At 35.8% G+C, this 25,857-nt stretch overlaps 1 protein-coding gene across 1 annotated transcript; it reads left to right on the forward strand.

Annotated features, from left to right (window-relative positions):
- On the forward strand, window positions 1-25,080 carry amrt (TM2 domain-containing protein 2 amaretto). The gene is made up of 4 exons (XM_090392982.1): window positions 1-149; window positions 7,571-7,658; window positions 12,689-12,804; window positions 24,462-25,080. The coding sequence occupies exons 1-4, from the start codon at window positions 1-3 to the stop codon at window positions 24,673-24,675; spliced, it is 567 nt and encodes a 188-aa protein (XP_090249108.1). The 3' UTR covers window positions 24,676-25,080.
- Window positions 25,081-25,857: the final 777 nt, after the last annotated feature.

Below are 25,857 nucleotides of genomic sequence, written 5' to 3' on the forward strand. Positions count from 1 at the left end.
ATGTCTGTTTGCAGTGGATGGTGGTTGTTTGCATTTTATTCGTTTTCAGTATCTCTTGTAGAATCTGAAAATGATCAGAGTGATCAGTGTTTAACTGAGGAATGTATTGGATATAAGCCACATTCACCCCTAATTCTTTGTAAGAATTTGTAAGGATACATCAGTTGTTATTACTTTTGTGCTACAGAAATATTTGGCTCTAAATATTTACTATGTGAATGACGTTTCTTGAAAATGTGTTTAATGAACTTGTGCTGTTTATACGTTATTGATTAGATTATAACTAACTAGACTGTAACCGGCAGTATTGGCGTTAAAAACACTTTAAAATCCCTTTCCCCCCCTCTCATGGTATTCTGTTGGCCAAAATCTTACATTTGATCGCTTTAAAAATCCGAATTAGCCTTTTTCCAAAACAGCTTCCTACGTGCTGACAATCGACATGGAGTATATATAGTGGTGCATGCTTAATTACGAAGTGTTTTCCAAAGCGTCTCTAAGTACTCAGCTTTGGAAAATGTATTGATGAATAAATAAAATGTTTTGTTCAGCATTTTTAAGTATCCATTTGAAATTTTTTTTGGTAGGGGGGATTAAAATGCACTTCAGATTTTGTTAAAATGTTAACAATGTAAGTAGAGCACTCTTGATTTAATGCCTTTCAGAGCATCATGCTTCTGTTGACTATAATGATAGCATCTGCTTGGAGGCCCATAGGATTCAGTTTTAAAAAACAGAATGTGTGAATCCTCCCAACACATTTGTGTTGCAATGTGCAAAAGTGCCAAAATCAGGTTTGAAATATATGGTGTAGGTTTGAAATATATACGTAAGATTTATTAATTTCACGTTCTGATATCTATACTGGCAGCTTTGGTAACTTCTGCACCAAAGCACAAATAAAAAGAATTTTATGGAATCAAACTCGCTGTAAACTGAGGGAACAAGAAGAATTTATTTTATTTATTTACTTATTTTCTTCTTCTGGAGTCTTGCTGAAGCAAGCTAATTTTTCAGAGTCCTGTTAGAGCAAGAAGCTCATTTTTGCAATGGAATAACACTTACTAAAAACTAGATGGGGACATAAAATCTTGGTTATGTTTCATAATATTAAGCCTGTACTCCTGATTTTCTAAAGATAGTATTTGTACTAGCACAATTGAAGTTTTAAGACTTACTTGTTCATGAGACACCATTTTATGTTTCTTCATAATAAAGAAGCAAATCATGATATATTTAAATCAGAAAAGCTGTGAGCATCATACAAGATATAGATGTATCAGAAAAGCTGTGAGCAACATACAAGAAACAAATATTTCATGATTTGCTTCTTTACTATGAAGAAACAAAAAATGGTGTCTCATGGACAAATAAGTCTTAAAACTTCAATTGTGCTGGTACAAATACTATCTTTAGAAAATCAGGAGTACATGCTTAATATTATGAAACATAACCAAGATTTTATGTCCCCATCTAGTTTTTAGTAAGTGTTATTGTATTGCAAAAATGAGCTTCTTGCTCTAATGGAACTCTGAAAAATGAGCTTGCTTCAGCAAGACTCCAGAAGAAGAAGAAGAAAATAAGTAAATAAATAAAATAAATTCTTCTTGTTCTCTCAGTTTACACAGTAAGTTTGATTCTATAAGAATCTTTTTATTTGTGCTGTGGTGAAGAAGTTACCAAAGCTGCCAGTATAGATATCAGAATGTGAAATTCATAAATCTTATGTATATATTTCAAACCTACACAAAAGAAACTTGCAAAACCTATAGCACATATGTGTCATGTGGGCAATAAGTTAAAGAGCTAAAGGTTGTAGTCTTTTGAGAACATAAAGAAAGAGGTGAATGAAATAACAGAGAAGTTGGTTCGATAAAATTGAACCTAGACAACAAATGGATGTTAACCAGCAGCTGCTTGTGTTCTTATAGTTTTAGAAGAAAGTGGAGGAACAATGGTGTCCAGTTCAGCAGAACACTAACCATAAAAATACCTATAGAAGATAAAAGGCATTAAATGAATGTCTCTGAGAGAGGGATAATCAAGTAATAATCAGATTTTCCTACTTCTGTATGACATTGAACACTCTTACAGAAGCATGAGCAGTATTCCAAGGTTAGGCAGATTTAGATTTATACGATGTCAACAGTTATTGGTGAGAAGTAACGTCTTAACTAGAAAAATAAAATTCTGAAGGCTGGTCAAGCTATGGTTGAGATGTGTTTGTGCCATCAATGATTAGAAGTAAAGGTTAGTATAGAATAAGAAATTAGATTGCATTTAGAGATCTGACATTATTAAGAGTGAAAATTTTCTTCTGAGATATCAGATAGGACTATGTTTTAGTACCTTGGAAGCTCATGATATAATCCTTGTCTCACTGACAAATAGTCACAAGATAAGGTGTTGATTATGGAAGAACTTGATGATTCTGATGATTGTGATTAACAAAATTAGTGAAATGAAAAAGAATGGAGAATACTCATCAGCAGGGCTATCTATAAGAGAAGGCTCTTTGTGTAGAGCATTGGCTGACAGTAGAGCTGTATGGTACTCCAGTATTGGTGGGGAATTCTTAAGAGAGGGCACTATCTACAAGCACATAGAATGACCAGAGAAGAAGGTGGAGACCCATTTGCAAAGGATAGAAAGCCGACTATAGGAAGGAAGGAAGTTTGCTGATCAGGCCTCTGCCATTCCCAATCGTATGTCCTAGAAATGTCAAAAGCAGCTGTTGGGTTATTACACTTATTATTACTCAGTACAGTTTGCACTAATAGCTCAGTTTGTGAGAGCCTCCATAGCTCATTCAGTTTTGATCATGCTCTTCAGTTAGAAAAACTTTGGTTTGAATCCTGTCTAGGATGTGAAGAACCCTTTTCATGGCTTTTAACTTGAAGGTGACAGCAATAATTACTATCAGAGCATAATAATTAGGTTTCAAAGAAGTTAAGGCACTTGGCTATGACACGCCATTGAGTCTAACACTGATAGGGGAAATGGGATTTCATCTAGCTACCCTGTACTGTCATCGGAGCAAGACTTAACTATGGTAAATTACTTTTTAATTAAAGGAAACTTTTGCTCCATTAAAGTTAATTTTTTATTACATCTACATTATTATTAGTACTACACCTCTTAAAGCATCATTGCTGAGAAATAACTGTCACTAAATCTGAAAGCAGTAATCATAATAGTAATATTACTTGTAATATTCTTTTATAAACTGATGTTTTGTGTATACATATGTTATCTTTAACATATTGGAGGGATGTAAAGTAAAATTGAGTCATTTCTTTAATAGAAACATGTGCATTACACTATATTTTTGAATAATAACTTCATGTATGTGAGAGAAAACTAAGTATAATTTGTTACGCTTATAGATTTCATTGGATATATCATAAGCTTCTTGAGTCATATGATCATACATGTGTGTGCATATATACTTACATACACACAGGTACACTGGCAATTTTCTGACACCCTGGGTTCCAGAATCTTGCTGGATTAGCTGTTTAGCCAAACCAATGGAGGTCACGTAATAATTTATTGATACAACTTTTACCCTTCCCACGTCTCTAAAGTGCTATGAACGAATTGAAACTTAAATATTAAATGTAAATTAAGTGATTAAACGAAATACCTTAGCATAAATGATACAGTGCAAGTGGATAAGGACTTATGCTTAATACCATTACTGTGAACTAGCCCATGCACACATGAAATGCCATCTATGGTGGCCCAGTTAACTAATTGTGTAGTTGCCAGAATTTCAAGTGCACTCATAATTTTTCTGGATTAAAGGAGGTGCTGGACCATTTGTTGCCAGAAAAATCAATCCTGTACTTGTAATACATATATGCCATTTTTTTAATGTTCATAGGGTCATTTGGTTTGCAGTAGTGTACATAGCTTATACACTTTGTACTTCGTTGACATTTGAGCGAAAATTTAATATTCGTCATGCAGAGCATTTTTAATAGCCAGTGAAAACTATCTCTATGGCTAGTATCTCATACCTTTCCAATTCATTTCACAAATGATATCACTGGGCTAAGCCGAGGCCCTGTAGGAAGTTGATAAGATATCTGTGAAAGTTCAAAGAAAGTTCTGTTGTCTATCCAGTCAGCATCCTCTCTTGAAATCATACAACCAGGTAGTAATATGAACATTGTTCTTTTGCAACATAAAATAAAGCCTTATTCCATAAAATTGCATCATTGAAAGTGGTCTGTTATCAAGCTAGTCATTGTATGGTCCACATAAAAACCATTAGTCTAATACCAGAAAATACATCCCTTTGCTAACAAACTTTTGTCTCCATGCCATTGTTAAACCAAACACTTCTAACAGATAAAATAGTAACATGAATCATTGTCCCAGAAAATGGTTTTCACTGCCTGAGAACTTGGGTTTTGCATTTCAAAGCTAGACAATACTTTTCCATGAAATTTTGATGATGCAAAATTTCGTGTAGCCTACATTGATGTAATACCTGTCATATAGTATGTACATTGGACTTTGCTGCTATTTCTGAATGATTCTACTATTGCTGTGTTTTACATTTTGTTTGGCAAAATGTACAGTTCTTGAACTGTTGTAATAAAAATGTAGTTGGCTAGTACTTTCTACTTGCAAGCATTGCTTCATACAGGTCTGAACGTTCTGAAATTTGTAAATATAGTGTGACATCCAATTTGATTTTCTTGAGCTCTGCTTGTGTGTTTCAAGTGCCAACGAGCAGGGTACATTCTACTACCCACTTATACCAATGCATTGTGCAAACTTCCTCTACATTGTTACCAGACATTTGAACAAATGTCATAACATGTTTAAGCTCAAGGGGTACCACCATAGTGCACTTACAAGGACAGCATGACATCTCTCCTTGTTTAGATATAGATTTGAGTCCTGACATCTTGAAATTTTCAGTTGAAGGGAATTAGCAATTCAAATTACTGTAGTGGTAGTGTTTTCCATTCCTGTTCAGAAACTTGGATTCTTTCATCTGCAAAACAGATAGCTGAAGAATATGCATGATTAGCAGTGATTATTTTTATATATATATATATATATATATATGGAGCTTATGGCATTAGTTGCATCAGCCATTACTCAGGATATATCTAAAAAGACACATTTAATTATATTTATTTATCTAAATACCTATATCATTGTTGTTTGCTGATTAGCTAGATCTGGGAGAATGGAATGAAAATCAAATGGTAACTTAGTATAAATTAAAGATACCAAGAAATTATATTCTTGGTTTAATCCTTTATCCAAGTGTAAGCTAATGACTTCACATCACTTGCCTTAGTATCCCATAATGCAAAGTACATATCCTTACAGAAATGTACACCATCACCATCTAAAACCATCTGTACTTATCTTAGAAAATGTTGCAGTTTGTTTGGTGATACTGATTGTTGCTGCTGAAATTTTATGAAACATTCTTGATATCTACGATGAGTTTCTGACTCCATGGAGGTCAGATGTTAATATCCATTCAGCTGAGCCTTATTTAAAAAATATTCGTTGAAAACATCTAACTGCATTTCTTTATATGTGATCAAACCATTTTGTCGAGAAAATAATGGAATTGACACATGAGATGTCAATTCCAGGGTGAAGATGTATGAAGATGTCAGGCATTCACAGCATCCTAAAAAAGGCAAAATGCCAAACATATTGCATTTATGGGAATATAAAATAATCTCCATTTGAATGAAAATAGATATTTTCATTCAGATGAAATATATATACCGTATATTCCGGCGTATAAGTTGATATTGGAATTTTTTGAGTTTGAGTTTTTATAGTATACTTATCGTATAAGTCGACTCGAAAAATTTCTTTAAAAATAAAAATTATGATAGTTTTTAAGTAAAATTTTTATACAAGCATCAACCACTAGTATCATAACTGCCTTTTTAGTCCTTCCATTCTTTGTTTTAGCAAAAGATATAAAATACCTAATTGACAAAAGAAATTTTATTTCGTATTGACCAGTTGACCAATAGTGAACTAAAGTGCAATCGCTCCCTTTAAAAGAATGAAATATGACGCGAGTTTTAAGTGCAAAGTGATTAAATTTGCAAAAGAAAATACTGTGTTGCTGCACGTCAGTTCGGAATAAACGAAAAACTAGTTCGCAATTGGAGAATAAATGAAACTTTAATAATGAAAATGCCAAAAAATAAGTGCGCATTATGGAAAAGATTTGTAAGTGGCCTATTCTGGAAAATAATGTTGCAGATTGGGTTTGAGAAAATCGCCAAAATGGAGTCATTATAACGAGAAATAATATTCGTTTATTTGCTTTGAAGTGGGGCAAAGCAAATAAAAAGGACAGCGAAGACTTCAAATCTACAGTGAGTTGGTGTAGCCAGTTTATGGAAAGGAAAAATTTAGTGCTTCGACTAAAAATGAAAATCGCACAGAAGCTGCCAAAGGATTTGGATCAAAGATTTATAATTTCTAAAAGAAAGCAAAAAAATTATTTATTGTCTCAAATCGGAAATATGGATGACACTCTAGTTATGTTTGACATGATCGGGATATAAAATGGGAATATGTATGGTAAGGTGGTTAAAAAGAGTATGATACGTACTAGTTTTTTTCTTGGAAAGCAATCAATTTTTGACCCGGTGTATAAGTCGACCTAAAAAATTTAGTACTTTTTTTCAATACTGAAAAGTCGACTTATACGCTGGATATACGGTACATATTTTACCAACAATGACAAAAAGTAAACTCTTTTGTCGTTGTTGACATTCCCAATAAGAAGCATTTGGAAATGTCAAATGCAGCATTTGACATTTCCAAATGTTGCATTTGAATTTTCCAACATATCCATCTGAAATAGTGCTTATTAATTAATTCTCTAAGTTGGGTTCTTTACAATAAATATTACAAATATTCAATTGGAACTTTTCATCAATGTATGCTGAATATTAAAGTTTTTAACTCTTCTTTTATTATGATACCCATTTCATTATCCAGCATGTGTCCAGTCCTTTGATGTTGTGAACTAACTTATTGCAAACCTTGAAAGTTTTCTACGCTTGGATATAACTGGTCATCTGGTAAAATCTTTACATACGAGCATGCACTGCACTTGTATGTATTCATCTTCCTCAATACTCATTTTCTCTTGGTAATACTTGCTGCAGTATTAACTTCCAGTCATTGTTTGGTGTCTACTCACTCATCAAGTTCTGGTTTATACTTGTTCTCTCCCCCCACCCCACCCATTCCACCTATAAAATTATTATTATTATTATTATTTCGGGCGACTCCAGGAGTCCTTAGACTCATCAAGGGAGGCCCTAAACATCATGTCCACACAACTATGCGATTACATTCTCACAGTATCTATCATACCTTGTCTTGAACTCGTTCACCATCATAGCACCCACAACAGACTCTGGCAGCTTATTCCACTCATTTACCACTCTAAAAGTAAATTGAAATATTTTCAATGTCTCTTAAATACAAAGATATATATTGATATGTACACAGAGATTTATAGATTTGATCTTTTTTTTTTTTCCCCCATTATCAGACCACTGGAATTTCTGGAATGTGCTGAACCATTAGATCTTTTTGGAAATGAAACTGCAAGAGAAGAACTTGGATATGGTTGTACAAAGGTAGGATGAGACAAAAAAAAAAGTAGTGTTCAATGGTAAATGTCAAGTCATGCACTTTGGTATAATAAGATTATCATCAAATTCCTGACACGTATCCTCAAGGAGTGTACAGGATATGATAGTATTACATGAAAAATTTACATCATTATTAACTTCCTATCTACAATTTTCCTCCAAATCAATCTTACCTGTCAGTACAACATTATCAGTTCTTATACTTCTGTCTTCTAAGGCAATTTTTATCGTATCAATCCATATAACCTATATCTTGGTCTTCCTCTGGGTCTTTTTCCTGTCAACATAGCAGAGAACACTTGTTTTGCTAATCTTTCTTCTCCCATTCTGTTTAAGTTGGAAGTATTTTCCCACTTGGTATTTTATAATACCAAGTGGGAGTTATATGATAAATTTAGTTTAATCCTTTATCCAAGTGTAAGCAAACAAAGTTTATGCCTGAAGTATCTTCAGAACTGAGGCAACTTGTGGTAAAGGTGGACCAGGCTCTCGTCACTTGTCTTAGTATCTCCCATAATGCAAAGCATATCTCCTTGCGGACATGTATAATGCTATGCATTAATGGAAGGGCCTCTACCCAGACCAGTTTCGACCTTTATTGAGGTCTCGTCAGTGGGAGCCAGACCCAGAGGTGGTGATACTAAGGTGGAAGTAATGGAGAAGTCATATTTACCTATACGAGTTGCCAAAAGGTGTCTCAGATTATTATTAAATTACTCTGGATTTAGAGAAAGATGTTAGAAGTTTTTTTTCACTTGGTTAGACTATAATAAATTTAGTTTAATCCTTTATCCAAGTGTAAGCAAACAAAGTTTGCGCCTGAAGTTTTTGGCAATTTGTATAGGTAAATATGACTTCTCCATTACTTCCACCTTAGTATCACCATCTCTGGGTCTGGTTCCCACTGACGAGACCTCAATAAAGGTCGAAACCGGTCTGGGTAGTGGCCCTTCCAATAGCATTATACATGTCCGCAAGGAGATGTGCTTTGAATTAGGAGAGATATTAAGACAAGTGATGAGAGCTTGGTCCACCTTTACCACGAGTTGCCTCAGTCCTGAAGATATTTCAGGCACAAACTTTGTTTGCTTACACTTGGATGAAGGATTAAACTAAATTTATTCTATTTAAGTGATCATACCATTTGAGATTAGCTCTGCTAACACATTCCTGGATGCTAACAATGTCAAGTTCTTTCTTAATATTATTATTATTATTATTATTATTATTCCTGATACCTCCAAGGAGTCCGAAGACTCATCGCGGGAGGACATCTTCAACTATCTCTACACCTTACCTCTACTACGAATCAACGCCATCTACCGCCCACCTCCAACACCACCACAACTAGTAATTTTTGTCTGTAAATTGCGTGTGTTCTGAAGGGCCGATTTGTATGTATGCGGGATGAAAACCCGAGTTTCCGGTAGAAAAACCCTGCTACCTCCGTATGAGATCGGCTAACTCACCATCGATTGAAATCGACCAGATAAAGATTCCTCCCGTCATATCCTTGCTTTTAATATGAATTGCGATTAATGCCATCTATTCATACTCTTAATCTTTCTCAGGACGCTCATATCTGCGGTCTCTAGTTTTTGGTCAAGTGTTTTACTTCTAACCCAGCTCTCAGATCCACAAGTTAAAATTAGTTTGAGCACTATCTTGTATACACCTAATTTAGTGTTTAGAATTTCTCTTTTATTCCATATAAATTTATTCAGTTGACTTCCTACATTATGGGCTTTGTTGATTCTGTTGTCTATTAATATATTTAATTTACCATCTTCACTAAAAATCGTGCCTAAGTAGCTGAAATGTTTTACTTATTCTATAGGTTCTCCATTCACAATGCAGTTGATATTTTCATTGCTTCTGCCTATTTCCATTCTCTTTGTCTTGTTATTGCTTACCTTCATAACATATCTATTACAACAGTTATTCAATTTAGTAAATTAATCTTGCAGACTTGTAGCAGATTTATTTCGAAGTATAACATCAACCACATAAAGTAAAGAGCCAAGATTAACATCTCCAATTTTGATATCAGGTTTAATATTGCTTTCCTTCATAATGTGATCCATATAGATAATGAATAACAGAGGTGGTAATGTACATCCTTGTCTCACACCAGATTTAACATTAAACCATCTTCCTGTACTTCCTTCAATTCTAACTGCTGACTTACAACTCAAATAAAGACTGAATATTGCTCGATGTAATGCCCCATTGACACCATTATAACTGTAGCGTATTGAATAGCTTCTCTCTTGGCACCTTGTCGTATGCCTTTTCCAGATCAACAAAACTTAAATACAGATCTTTGTTACATTCCCATGCTTTCTCAACTGTTTGTCGTAAAATGAAGATCTAATTCTGACAGCTTATATTTGGCCTGAATCCACCTTGTTCTTCACCAAGCTTTTCTTCCACAATTCTTCTCAAATGTTTCTCAAGTATACTTGCATAGATCTTGCCAGGAACACTCACTAGGGAAATACCTCTGTAATTCTCGCATTCAGTTTTATTTCCCTTTTTATATATGGGTACTATTAGAGCTCTACTCCAATCATCGGGAATTCGTCCCTCTGTCCAGGCTTTCTGAACTATACAGTACATCTACTGTAAGACTTTTATACCTCCATACTTGAACATTTTTTTTTTTGAAAATCATCTACTCTGGCTGCCTTTCCACATTTCAGGCTTCTGATGGCTTTTTCTACTTCAAGTAAGGGTAAGTATTTCTGATTGCATGCCAGGTCAGTGTTTTTTTACCATTGTGCTGTCACTGATTGCTTCATTTTGCAATTTTTCAAACCAGTTTTAACTTATGGATCTGAGAGATGGGTCAGAAGTAAAACACTAGACCAAAGACTAGAGACCACAGATATGAGAGTCCTGAGAAAGATTAGAGGCATGAACAGATGGCATCAATGGCAATATCATATTAAAAACGAGGATATTATGAAAGAACTTGACATTGTCGGCATCCAGGAATGCGTTAACAGAGCTAATCTCAGGTGGTATGGTCACTTAAACAGAATGGGCGATGAAAGATTAGCAAAACAAGTGTTCTCTGCCAGGTTGGCGGGAAAACAACTCAGACGAAGACCAAAATATAGGTGGATTGATACGGTACAATGTGCCTTAGACGATAGAAATATAAGATCTGATAATGATAATATTGGAGTCTTGATAAGTAACAGAATGATTTGGAGGAAAATTATAGATAGGAAGTTAGTAATGATGTAAATTTTTCATGTGTAAAATTTTTTCAAATTCCTGATATGTACCTTGAGGGTACATATCAGGAATTTGATGATGATTATTATTATTAAGAGAGACCTTTAAGGACTCGGAAACTAATCAAGGGAGGCCATACTATTTGCAGCAGCTGTCGTAGCTGTTCTCGAATGCATTCTCGCTACTTGCACACACACACACACACACACACAACATCCACTAGCAATCCATTCCAACTGTTCTTCACAATCCTATAAGAGAAAAATCTAGCCCTAACTCCCTTCTTGACAGCATTTATTTTCAACTTCCATGGATGCTCTCTCGTCCTTTTCCTACACCCCATAAAATGAAAAATTCCATTTATTGAAAATTTGTATTACCCTTTCAGAAGTTTGCAATTCTCCATCATCACCCCCCCTCTTTCTCCTGTTTGCTAGTGTCTGTAGCCTACAATTCTCAATCTCTCTCTCTTTTTTCATAATCAGTATTCTACAAACCTGATATCATTTTTAACACACTTTGCACTCTCTCCATTGTATCAGAATCATAATTGAAACCAGGAGACCAGACCTGTGCACAGTAGTCCAAGTGATGCCTCTTTACAAGGCCTTGATAAGGCAAAATGACATCCTTATCTTTATATGTCAAACATTTCAGCATTGCAATTATTCTGTGTGTTGTTGAACTCCAACTTCCTGTCTACTAAAACTCCAACATCCCTAGCCTCATCAGTTTCTTCTAACATAATCCCACCAATATGGTGAAGATTTTGGAAAAGTTTGTTAGAGCTCACATTCAGAAATGGGTTCAAGAGGATCTTTTACTTTATAATAAACAGCATGGCCTTACTATGGGAAGGTCATGTTTTAGCATGTTGCTGACATTCTATAATGATGTTACCATTGAGCTATACAACTGAAATGGTCATACATGATACCAGGTGGATTTTTTCATTTTATGGAGGGTGGGGAGAGAATGAGCAGGCATTCATGGGAGACGAAGGAAGTGAGAGCTAGATTTTTTCCTCATGTAGAATGCTGTGTGATGGGAATGGATCGATTTGTGGGTTGTAAGTGCTGGTAGCTGAATGAATTCAATAAAAAATATGATAGCTAGTGCAGGTGATATGTGGCCTCCCTTGATATCTCTCCTAATTAAATAAAAATATATTCACACACACAATCCTTTATAAGTATTTATTTCGTATCCAAACACAAGTGGTACAGTAGTAAGTAATTGGTACAACATTATTTACAACAAATTAGAATACATTACAAATGAGAAAAGCTTAAATTTAATAGGTAAATTATGCAGGAAATAAGATAAAATGTGAAGGAAAAAGAAACTATATGTAAGTTATGTGCAATAAATATGGTCAGATGTTCCTCCAGTATCTTGCACAATCAGCTGTTTATCTGTGCAGGATATAAGAAGTCCTCTTTTGTGCAAGGCGATTAAAAAAGGGGAGGCAAGAAAGAAGATGTTCCATGGGTTGCCCCACACTCTCAATTATTTCCAGTGAGGTAGCTCGATTTGATGAGGTTTTGTTTGCAGTGTCCTATCTATAAGTCCTTTATAAGTGATTTCAGTGATACTTTTACAGGTGTTGGGAATGTTATTCAAATTATTGCATGTGGCAATTATCAAAGAAACAAGTCTGTTTATTATATATTTTTACCACATATATGTTATTTGATGTTTTTAAGGTTAATGTATATAATCACTTATTATCATTATCATTCATCCATTCTCTGCTACTTTTTTCCCCACAGTTTGGTGGCCAGAAATATGATGATGTACAATTTACAAAAGTGAACTGCACGGTTTTGCCAGGGGTCGAATGTTTTGGTGAGACAAAGTTTTTTAAAAGTGGTTTTCCATGTATCAAGTAAGTGTTCACCACTACCACCCATATATATATTGTTACATTATTATTACTATCTTTCTTAATGTCACAACTGTTATGTTCACCTGCCAGTTGCCATTTACTAAAATATGATGTCTCTAGTGAGTTGGTTGTCCTACCCAGTGGAAAGAATATTAATATGCAGGGCGTTTCAGAATACTCATTACAAACTGCTAGGGTATATAGAGGGGTGGGGAGTAGTCAGAGTAGATCATGTTTTAATAATGCAGTGTCATTGATGCACATCACATTAATGCACAATGTCAAATTACACAAATGCTGACTATGCCAACATGATGTTAATGTACAGCAAAGCTCAATGTAATGGAAGGCCTGCCCATTGATTGTGCACACAGCGTTTCCCACATTATCCAACTCCATCGCACATCCTGTTTGCCAACATGAATGAGCAGTTGTGAGAAACAGGTTCCTTCAATGCCAACAGACATGACTGTGGAGCTCCAAGTAAGATTTGCCGTACCCCATACTTTGGCAAGGAGATGCTTTGTTAAGTTGAGAACCTTCTGTGCCATGCCATGGGTGTCTGTCACTCCAGCACCTGGCAGGCTCTGCTTCACCCTTTCCGGTATCAGAAGGTTCATGCACTGGACCCAACCAATTTCATACCACAGGTTGGGTTCTGTAGGTGGTGCAGTGAATGTTGTGTAGAAGAGCCTTGATTTGAACTGGTGCTCTTCAACAATGAAGTTGTATTCACTAGGCAAGGCATGAAACTGCCTAAACAGTTACATTTAGTCCAGGGACAACCTCACATTGCTCACCACCATGGATTCCAGAACAAGTTCACTGTCTACATGTGGGCAGACATCATTGGTGATGAATTGATCGGACCATATCTTCTTCTTCCCCCATGTACTTGACATTCCTGCAAGAAACACTGCCACAATTGTTGGAAGATGTGCCATTGCACATTAGGCAACATCTGGTTTCAATACAGTGGTGTAAAATTCGATGTAGCTTAGAATTTTACAAGCGCCTTACATCAACTTTTACAGAGGTCACATCTAAAGAGATTGTTATAAAAATAACCTTTGTGCATCACTGTATAAAGAATGCTTAAAAGCCTATGTGAATAATCCGATGGGAATTAACTTGCTCAAACTTTGTAAACAAAGAATGTCTAAAATTGGTAAGAACAAGGGTAATGCTTTGTCACCGGAAACTTTATTTCTCTGACTAAGTGTATAAGAAACTTTTGTTTACGAGCTCTGTATATGACCACCTTCAAGGTCAGTGTTAAAAGGGGTTGGCACGGATCAGACAAGGTTCCGCTGTCCGACAAAATGGATTTAGAAGTGCACTTAAGAGAAGAAAGGAAAAGTCAGCATTGGTGGTAGATCAAATAGTCGAGCTGAAATATTCGTGGATCTCAACCATTCGTGCAAGGTTCCGAAGAAGGAGGGATAAAAGGCATCGACGAGAATATCAAGCATCGGCAGTTGATTATTGAGGACACAACTATTTGGCTGGGTCATGCCAGAAGTCGGAAGGAGGGAGAGAAGAGAAGGACACCGATCCACCGGAGGCCATGACGTTGCAGCGGAAGGTTGCCGGAAGCTATTGACTGAGGAGCGAACCTCAGTGTCGGAGAGGAATGAATCGCCGCCTGGACAAAATTGCATGTACTCCATACATTGGATCCCCTTGCCTGAGTTCATGACTGCGGGAAAATTACATTCCAGACCCTGCCAACATCCCTGATGAGACGCCAGTCACATGAAATCCCATAGTAACGAATCCAAAACCTGTGACAGAGGAAAAGCTTGGTCCTCTAGAATGGGACCATGAATAAGTGCGCAACTAAGATAACAGAGCTTATGTGAATTGTTCCTTTCATGTATTTCATATGTAACATAGAAGAACTATTTGTAGTGAACTGATAAGATTAAGGTGCTAAAATTTTGCAGTGTCTGAGTGAAATTTTTGCTCGTCAGTAATTGGAGTACATTTATGAAGTAGCTTGAGTATAATAACTTGATTGGTAGTGAATATGCTAGGAATTTTATTTAGAGAGCAGGAAAGTGTATGAATATTTATACTGTATAATTGCTAAGAATTGCAAATTAAGCTTTAACATTTAACATTAATGGATAAGTAGAAGGAGCAATCTCCCCATCATATATTTGGTGTAATTTATCTTAGTGTAAATAACTGTGTTTAATCTATGTCAATAGAGTGCTGCTTGATTTTTGATTACAATGCACTGTTTCAAAATCAACTCGGGCCTGCAAGCGGGAAACAGTTAGGGTATCAGAGACGTTAATATGTGCATGTGGACCACGACTGTATATGTTAATTGAATACAAAATGTTTTTGACCAGTACCATTGCAATGCTGCATTTGGAAACATGGGTTGCTAATCAAAACTTGATCTACCCTACCTCCTCCCTTCCTCAAATACCCTAGAAGTTTGCAATGGGTATTCTGAAACACCCAAGATAAATATGATGTAGTCATTTTATTCAAAATCCTTCAACATACATTTTGTTATTAGAATGTATCCAAGGATTTTTCAGCATAATACTGTAATAATCCAATATAATTAAGGCTTAAGAGTTTTATTATCAAAATTCTCTTATTAAATCATTTTTTTTTATCTTCTGTTATCTACTATATTTTTATTTCTCAAATATGGTCGGCTCTTTCTCTACCATCTGCAAAATTTTAATCTTCCAATTCATCCATAATGTGGACTTCTTGCGGACCACTTTTGTGGTATTTTTGCTTAAGAAAATAGCAAAATGTCTAATTTATCTTCCATTTTATTTGATCACCTCTCAACAAGATCTGCTAATAAAGTCTGTAGGCTTAGGATGCAAAATCTCTAATATCTTTGTTTTTAATGACTCTGTACTAGTTAACTTATCTGTTTTTCAAAACCCTTGAGAATTTAAAGGAAATAGTATGTGGGATTGTATATTGTATGAAGCATGATTTTAAATCATACATTGCATCATATGATTCACGATACTTATGATCGGGTATATCTGCACATGCATTACTTAAACAAGTGATGTTGTGACTAACAACCGATAGATAAATCAGAATGTGTAAATATAAATACAGATTTAAACTTTGCATTAGGCTTTCTGCCATGATCTCTGCACACATCACGATTACAGTCTCTCAGTATAGTAAACTATCCAATATAAGAAACTATTTTCTGTGTCCCTTTGAATTTGCTGTTGTGAGAATTGACTGTGAAGTGCAAGCAGTGTTTTGTCTATATTATAAAGGTTACAGCTCTTGGTTATAGATAAAAGTGGTTGTCAATTGAACAAATAGCCCTGGCTCTATGTATAAATGTTTTTGAGGATGGCATACTATTGGGATGAGTGGTAGTGTTATTGCTTATGTATGAGTGGGGAGGGGAGAGATGAAAAGTTCTGATATACACTTAAAACAAAAATGATATTAAAGCAACTCCTCTTATATCCTAAAAGAAAAAGAACAAATTATCGCAATTTGATGAAACATTAGGGTTACGCTATTTTAATATATGTGTTTTCTAGTGGTGATATAATTGCTTTAATATCATTTTTGTTCTAGCTGTTTATCAGAACTTTTCAGCACTCCCTCCTAAATACCTTCCTGGATATGTGAGTTTTCTATAAACACAAAAGGATAATTCTAGTAATAATAACAAACTATAAAGACACAGTAAAACTCAAAAGTGATATATTTATTAGTTTATTTGTATTTAAAAAAAAGTCCCCTCCCCTTTTTTACACTTTTCAGGGGACTGATGGAAAAAAGTGTAAATAGCAGGAAATGTAAAAAAAAAAAAAATTTTTTAAAAGGCTAAAAGCTGACTTACTGCTAGTATGTGAGTCTACATACTAGATTACAAAATTTAATAATTAAAAATAAATGAATTTACAATTACTTACATTTATCTATTTAAAAAATCTTTAATTGTTGATTGTTTTTGCTTTTTTGACATAGTGCCAGATTGCTTTGCATTGAGTTCAATGCTTGACCTGTTTTTTACTATCATGTTCAAAGTGGACATGGAGAGTCCAAGATCTTTTGCTAAATGCACACGTGTTCTGGCATGCCAATCTACACATCGCAGAATTGCCATCTTTACTTCTACTGAAATATATTTTCTGTCTTTTTTCTCTATGTTACTAACATGGATAATCCACCACCACAACTTGAAAGCAACTTTCACATGCTACATTACATAGCAGAAATTCTGCAAAATCAATTCGAACTGTGATTGAAAAATCACTGCATCACTCATCACTACATTGCTGCTGCAAGCGAGCAAGTCACCGTGATAGCGGAAACGAAACTACAGCCAAAAGCAATGCCATATGGGAACAGAAATGCGCAGATTTCCGCAGAATTCGATTCGAAAATCAGTGTTGCCACCCAAGAAAAAAACGCAAATCACAGGAAATAACATCCACATCAAGTTGTTAATGGCGGGAAAACAATATATCATAAGAATAGGCCTTAAGACGGGACCAACGTAAATGGCAGAAAAACGTAAATTGCAGGAACGTAGAAACAGGGTTTTACTGTATAAATATATATACGAGGGTTTGAAAAGTTTGGTAAAAAATATTAAACACATTCTTTTGGAAAAAATCACCTTTATTTCTCAACATAGTCTTCATCAAGGTTTACACATTTGGTCCAGTGAGTTTCCAATTTTTTCGTCCCATCTAAAAAGTAGGATTTGTGAAATTGTGCAAAATAGTCATTGACATCCTTGTTCGAAGAAACTTTTTCCCACAGAGCTAAATTTTTAAGTTTGGGGGGGACCCCCCCCCCCAATACATGAATGTTCATGTTATTTGAATGGAATATCAATGGTATTGTAATTTTAATGAGTATTTCACAATTCCATGGCAACCTTGATGATATAAGTTAAGGCAGGTCGAGTGGTTGAAAGATATGAATAATACTGAGAAACAACAATACATTCGCTTCATCACTAAGAGAAGAGAAGCAGATCTTATAATACCAATTGTAAATCATGAAAGCAAAATAAATAAAACAGGACTAATATACTGTTTTCCCACCCAACTTTCCATGTGAATGAAATATATCATCTTAAAATTCATATCCATACAGGAGCCAAGTCCGGTGGATGTGGAACCAATTAATTCGAACCTCAATTCGTACAATTTTGCCATTGCTACGGCCGATGTGTGGGACGGTGCATTGTCTTGATGAAAGAGCACTTTTTTGTGTGCCAATCTTGGCCATTTCATTATCGTTAGTATCCTTTTCATCATCATCTGATGTGATGTCTTCACAACTTGTGCAGTGTAGCCCCTGAATTTCAGGTCCTTGTCTGCCACCACTTCCATATTTGTTATCTCCTCTAGCTCCTTTACTTTCCCCCACCTAGTGTATACTTTGCATCATATCGTTGCTTACCAAATCTCAAAACCTTATGCTTTACAACATTGAATTGACAGTTTCACTTTCCTGCCCATTCATGCAATCTATTGTTGCATTATCTGGAAACAGCTGCATATCACCAGTTAAACTCATCCCGATATCATTAATATACAAAATGAACAACAGTGGTTCCAAAACTGACCCCTGCAGCACACCACTATGGAACTTCCCTTTCAGGATACAACACTCCTACATACAGCTTTCTGATATCTATCTGACAGCCAGTCACCAATCCAATTCAGAAGTCTGTGATTCAATCCCATCCATTTCAATTTTTTTAACAGCTTGTCGTGTGACAGTGTTAGATCCTGAATGGAGAGCTTTACAAGTAAATTCTTTATTCAGGATTTAACATGATAACTACTACTAATTAAGGAGATATCTGCACATCAGCTAATAATTATGAAGTATTATTTTATGTTATGTAATAATGTGTAGTCCATGAGTGCCGTATAGTGAAAGGGAATTGTTAAGTTATTTGTAATTCCCAAGTAAGCTGTCTAGTACATTGCGAAATTCTGAGAAAAATGATAAGTAGTAATCCGGAATAATCGCGTATAATCTGTACGAGTCGAGCGTAAATGGAGGCTATACCTACGCGGAAAAATGACGTCAGAATGGCTACCTAGAATAATGCAACCTGACAGGTTAGGGAGAGTGTAGGATCACTCAAAGAGCATGAACGATGGGGTTCGTGGGTGAAACCCACATCGAATAGAGGGCGCCCGAATAGGGGGAATAAAAGATGAAGCACGCCGTTTTAGGGGGCTTTTTGACCTTTTGATCTTCGGTTACTGGATTCGAGTTTTAGGGGGAGTTTGTCGGAAGATTCGTGAGAGAGCGGTGGGTCGACTACGGTAATGATGGATGGCAGGTTCTTTTCTTGAGAATGCTTGAAGATTTTCAAGCGGAGCTGATTGCGATATGACGGCCTATGTGGAATTGAGCCTTAGCAGAATGTCCCATTGGAGAAAGTTTCCTGCGGAGCGGTAGACAGCACGCAACAGTCGGAAACGATTAGAAGAAAAAGCGTAGTACATCACCAGGTGCAAAGACTGCCGAACAATATGCAGTAAGGTAATCCAGACCTACATGAGATGGCGGCATAAAATCTGAAAGAATCCGGTAATGTAAAAGTTTTCGTTCTATGTTAAAATTCGTTTAGAAGAACAAGAAATTTGTGTGCATTGTAACTAAAGGACACTAGTAGAGAACTTTTAGTGAGAATTTGACTGAATTAAGCCCTTGTGGAACAAAGAAGAGTTGTTAAAGGCAGTAATTTGTGAATGGCTAGGCTTGCTCAAAATGAAATTTTGAATTAAGATAGTTATTGATAGAGTATTAATGAAAGTGTTCAGTGCGTGTTCTGTGAATAACTTGTGAAAGAATTATGTAGTAGTAGTATTATGCTTAAACCTAATCTTATCCTTTCATAATTGAGGGATTTAACTTACTCAGATTCATTGTGATTTAGTATAACCCTTAACTTAGAGTAAATTTTGATCCATTGAGTATTTAAACTTACATAACTGTAAATGTTTTGTTTTTTTCCAATAAACATATTTTGTACCTTATACCTGAGTTTATGCCTGATTAAGAATTCAAACCACCACTTATGAAATAGAACCTTTTTTGGTGGGAAGGAATTTAGATATAATTGCTTCAGTGAGATTCAGTCTACGACTGCTAACTGAATCTGCACAGCGCTAGCGTGAGATAAAATAACTGTGTGTATCCCTTTAGAATTTAGAAATATTTCCTAAACATGAGTCTCTTCTGTTATAGGATATTGGCTGGTGCAGCAAAATATAAATTTTGCCAATATCTGAAGAGGAGATAGATCTAAATTAATATCTTAAGGGCACGACAGTAGATTAGAAGGAGAGTTATTATAGAGGTAGAATTACGATATAACAATAGATATTACGACATAACAATAGAGCAGCCGGTAGGATTTTGATTGTATAAGGTTTTAAGTAAGTAAAAGGATAGATTCAAGAAACAGTAAATTAATGTATGATAAGATTAAACTGACTATTTAACTAAAGACTTTACTATTTAACAACAGGCTATCAAAAAGCTTTTGCAAAATCTAAGTATACTTACTGTATATATGCATCTCCCTTTTCCAATACATTTGTCACCTTGCTGGAGTACATTAGTCAGTCAGGATAACATGATCTCCCTTTAACAAACCCATGCTGACAACCACAGAGAATATTGCTGTTATCAAACCAATTTCTGTAAGTTCTCACCAATCTCTCTCTAGTACCTTCACAACTCCAGATATACAGATTGGCTTACAAATTAGCTATAATTTGTAGCTATACCCTTATCACCACCTTTGTGCAGTGGAATGATTTTACCTTCTTTCCACTCTCTTAGAACCTATAATAATTTTTCTTTAACCACTCTACCAGCCATAATTACATGGATGTGAAGTCCATTGAAATCAATATAGCCATTGGATATTATAGAAATGATATGATGTGTATATTTTTAATATGTTATCCATGTGCCCATTTGGGTGGTTAATATAGCATTGTGCCACAGGGCTTTGTTTGGCTGAGAAATTTTGGCAGTCTATTCTAGTAAGTAAAGCATGTCTGAAATGTATCCAAAAACAGTTGAAAGTTTAAACAAGACTTCCTTAGAGGTATCAGTCATAGAAAATTATCTGCAACGTGGCTATCTTCGTTATCTAAGGATTTCACGGGAACTTCGACAGCTCAGCATCCACTTATAATGAAAGCGGTGGCTGCGTCGCACTGGAAACTCCATCCGTAGATTCAGGAACTGCCCGATTCGAATCTCCCGCTGCAACGCATCCTCGCCTGCCGTTCAGCCTGGAACCAGCCACCTGGACTTTCTCCTCTCGACCACGAGATCCCGAAAAAAAAAAAAGCCCACTTCCTTCTCCTGCAATTCCTTATATTCTGTTTCACACAACACCCCCTATCCTCTCCTGAAACACCTTGTGCGGCACTATGTTAGTCTCATACTCTGAATGATGTCAGCACTTTTTTTCTACAGCAGGAAATCACGTGACTGTTGTTATATGCACCTGCTCCTAGTATCACACAGCCTCGGGCGCTTACACTAATACATACCAGACCTTTGGACCCATTCTTACATTTAGACCAGTGGAATATTTAAGCAAAATCTAGTTACACTTTACAATCCTGATTTATAATTTCAAAAAAAAAACTCTAAATAATACAATACACTTCCAAATCTGTTATACATCTTTATAATTTTCTAAATTGATTCTTTCTAAATGTTGTATTTTATATACTTTAATATTTTACATTTTAAACACTATATTATCTGTATTTTTACCAAAATGCAAGTATTTTCTGATGTGAACAATTTAATATGCTAAGGTGCACTTGTTGAAATCTGTATGATCTCATGAAACAAGATCATTCAGAGTTCAACATAAGTCAAGTTTGCACCTGCAAGTGGTGCAAGTCTGGGTGACCCGTACGTAGTGCAAGTCTTAGGCAACTCGTGGTAAAGGTGGAATAAGCTCTGATCACTATTCTTAATATTTATCCTTAATGCAAAGCACATCTCCTTGAGGAGATGTATGATGGTATGCATTAAAGGCAGGTGGCCACTACCCAGACCGGTTTGGACCTTTATTGGGGCCTCATCAGTGGGAGCTAGGCTTAGAAATACCAAGGTTTAAGTAATACAGAGCTTATAAGTATTTTACCAAAACAAGTTACCATAAGTTGCTTTGACCTTATTAAATAAAAATCTCAGGATGAGAGATGGATGTAGAAAGTTTTTTACCTTGCGTATAATATACATTAACGATATCAAGCTATTTTAAACCTGGTTTTAATCCATTTCCCAAGTAAGCAAACACCTGGTTTGCTTACTTGATATTTCTAAGCCTGGCTCCCACTGATGAGACCTCAATAAAGATCGAAACCAGTCTGGGTAGTGGCCCCTTGCCTTTAATGCATAGCATCATACATCTCCTCAAGGAGATGTGCTCTGCATTGAGGGTAAATATTAAGAATAGTGATCAGAACTTGTTCCACCTTTACCACGAGTTGCCTAAGTCTTGCACTACTTGCAGGCACAAACTTGACTTACTTGGGAAATGGATTAAAACTAGGTTTAAAATAGCTTCGTATCTTTAACATATATTATACCTAAGGTAAAAAACTTTCTAGATTTGTACTTGAGTTTTGTAGATCTGGAAAAGGCATATGACAAGATGCCAAGAGAGAAGCTATTCAAAATGCTACAGTTATATGGTTGTCAATCAGGCATTAAATCAAGCAATTCTTAGTCTTCGAGTTGTAAGTCAGCAGTTAGAATTAAAGTGTTAGATCTTGAATGATGGTTCTATCAAGAATAGAACTGCACCATTCAAGATTTAACAAGAACAACAATATCAAGCAAAAGCACACTTGTACTCTTGGCAAAACAGACATAATATGTGAAAATGCAGGTGTTAACTTTGCTTAAGAAGGGACTTAAAATATAAAGGAAGAAATTGAATCCTAAATTAAAATGAAATCGAAGAAGGAAATAAGTATTAGATTGTACTATGTTTAAAGTATTGTCTAAAATAGATGGAAATCTATTTTAGACAATACTTTCAAAAGACATCAATATTAAACTATGCCATGTATAAAATCGCTTATTGTTGTGCAAACGAAAGTTCGAAGGTTGCAATTTGACCACCAAAGATGACGTAACGAACGATGAGTAGGCATTCGTGGAAGGTGCTCAAAATTCGCGTTCCCTGAAGAGAGCAATCCTCGTTCAGCAAGGAGGTAGTAGCAAATAGGAAAGAGTCATAGACTAGCTTGGAGTACAGAAGAGGGCACTATAGAAGAGTTTAAAAATGAACTCGCATGGCTCGAGACTCTCTCTTTTGGCTCCTTTTACGTTTCTGGTTTTGGTTTCTGTGGTGTTCCCTCCACATAGGTTTCTGGCTCGTAGTTCCGAAACGGGTCAGCATGGTTGATATCCGATAAGACGGCATAGTGGCAATGTGTTTCCAGTTGCTGAGTGGCGCGAATCGAAGAAGTTTAGCACGAGATGACGGCCATGTTTCGAGTTTTAGCCATCGGTTTGGTTCTAACCGATGAGAAAGCAACAAAGGATTCCCTTTGAAGGTAAATTGTGTTAAAAGCAGTGACGCGAAAAGTTCGTAAGCCTAGAAGAAACAAGGGGCTAATTCGGGACGAGCATGTGACTCCATGTGGCAGCAGATCACTGTACAGAGGGACAATCCATAACAAAGAACAGGTGGAAGGATCGAGAAATCGTCTAACAAAGTGGTAACGTACAAATCTTCATTTTATGTATTATCTATTAGTGACATTTTATGTATTAACTATTATGATTAGAGGGTATTAGGAAAGAACTTGACATTGTCAGCATCCATGAATGTGTTAGCATAGCTAATCCCAGATGGTATGGTCACGTAAACAGAATGGGAGAGGAAAGATTAGCAAAACAAGTGTTCTTTGCCAGGTTGGCAGGAAAAAGATCCAGAGGAAGACCAAGTTATAGGTGGATTGATACACCTATATCTAAAAAAAAGTGCCTTAGAAGGCAGAAATATAAGATCTGATAAGGTTGGAGTCTTGACAGGTAACAGAGGAAATTTGGAGGAAAATTGTAGATAGGAAGTTAGTAATGATGTAAATTATTCATGTAGTACTATCATATCCTGTACACCTCTTGAGGGTATATATACCAGGAATTTGATGATAATATGCCGGTGAGTTTTGACAAACTGCCAGTTCTATCCCGTGGAACTAAGGCAGATAAAGTGAATGCCTGCCTTAAGAAATCATCGCTATTATGTGATGTAGAGAAGTTTTTCTCTCAAAACCAATATGCGTGTTCACCTACATGGAGACTCTAATGCACATTCCTTCTCCTCAAATATGAATTAGCATGATCTAAATCTATGTACTTTGTAGATTATATAACCGCGTAAACACATAAAAAATGTAATATAAATTATAAGAAATATAATTAACAGACAAAATAAATTGGCCTTGGTTTTAATTCTTTCCTAATTCACAATACTGTATCTATTCTTTCAAATGATGAGAAAGTACTAGTATTGTTTCTTTTAAAATTTTGAAATACATTATCATTGTTGAAATTTGATTTCTACTGTTTCTTGTATTGATATTTATAATTTGTTTATCTCCTAACAGATACACAGGGCATTACTTTGCTACAACACTTCTTTACTCTGTGCTATTGGGTTTTTTAGGAATGGATCGATTTTGCTTGGGACACACAGGAACAGCTGTGGGGAAACTGTTGACTCTAGGTGGGGTTGGAATTTGGTGGATTGTTGATATTGTGTTATTGGTTACTGGTAATTTAATGCCTGAAGATGGAAGCAATTGGGTGCCTTATGTATGATCTACCTAAGTTATAGTAATATGAATTTTGCTTCAGTTTGAAATTAGTAATTTGTTTTTAATTAAGGAAAGAAAAACTTGAATGTACAAATTATTTTTAAACAATATCGTTTAACTTTTATATGAATACAGATTGATAATAAGATAAATGCAGTGTTTGTTGGTTTATGTAACCTAATATTATTCATTGGTGAATAAGAGATTAGTCCATAATGTGCTGTTGTGAAAACAGAATGACATGTCTTTCCAGGAGATTTTTTATTGAGGATAACACGGCCAAGCACACCATTTTCCCATAGACATTATCTTTGGAAATCACATCAAGGCTCTCAGTGCAATTTTGTATTCTGTGAATGTTATAGTATAGCATCCTTGTATAGTATATGACTAAACATACATGTTTGAATACTTTGTTTCATTAATTTTGCTAATGATATACAGTATGTGTGCATATATAACACACTGCTTACAAAGAAGTTGACAGATACCAAAGTGTGAGGAACAGATGGCCATGGCACTCACCTTAATAAAATGTAGACCTTTCACTGCGATGACTGCAGCAATTTTACAGGGCATACTTTCCACAAGTGTATGATGGTGATCAATGGGAATTAGGACCATTCTTCCTGTAGGCACGTAATGAGGGCCTGGACTGTTGTGGGGCAGATGTCCCTCAACTTCACCTGATGCTAGGGTTCATCCTGCAGATGTTCAATATGGTTGAGATCAGAACTCTTTGGAGGCCAGTCAGGCATGGTGACATTCATGTCCACAAGCCATGCAGTTACATCGGCAGCCTTATGACATGGACATTATCTTGCTGAAAGAGATCATGGTCAATTCTGTAGAAATGCCACAAAGTAGCATTACGTTGTCCAAAATATTCATATTCCTCTCGGAGTTCATTATTCATGGCACCACAAACGGGGGGGGGGGGTCCAAGGCCAAACCAGGGAAAACAGGACCATACCATAACACCACCACTTCCGAATTTCATAGTAGGGATTACGCACTCTGTTAAGAGATGTTCACTGAGCATCTGCCACAACCGTCTATATGCTCGGTAGAGGGCGTAACATGGTTTGTCAATCCATAATACAGCTTTTCAAGCTTCCACATCCCATTGTACATGCTCTTTTCACCCCTGAAAACAAAGCTGCATGTTGGTTCAGGTTATATGGGG

The sequence above is a fragment of the Typopeltis vanoorti genome, chromosome 5 (genome assembly GCF_054136105.1).
Source record: "Typopeltis vanoorti isolate ZY-2024b chromosome 5, IOZ_Tvanoo_1.0, whole genome shotgun sequence".
Lineage (NCBI taxonomy): Eukaryota > Metazoa > Arthropoda > Arachnida > Uropygi > Thelyphonidae > Typopeltis > Typopeltis vanoorti.

Bases quoted from the DNA above. Each gene is read 5' to 3' on its own strand.
- amrt (XM_090392982.1), top strand. From the start codon at position 1: ATGTCTGTTTGCAGTGGATGGTGGTTGTTTGCATTTTATTCGTTTTCA. The intron at 7,659-12,688 runs GTAGGATGAGAC...TTTTCCCCACAG, and splicing joins TTGGATATGGTTGTACAAAG to TTTGGTGGCCAGAAATATGA. The intron at 12,805-24,461 runs GTAAGTGTTCAC...ATCTCCTAACAG, and splicing joins AGTGGTTTTCCATGTATCAA to ATACACAGGGCATTACTTTG.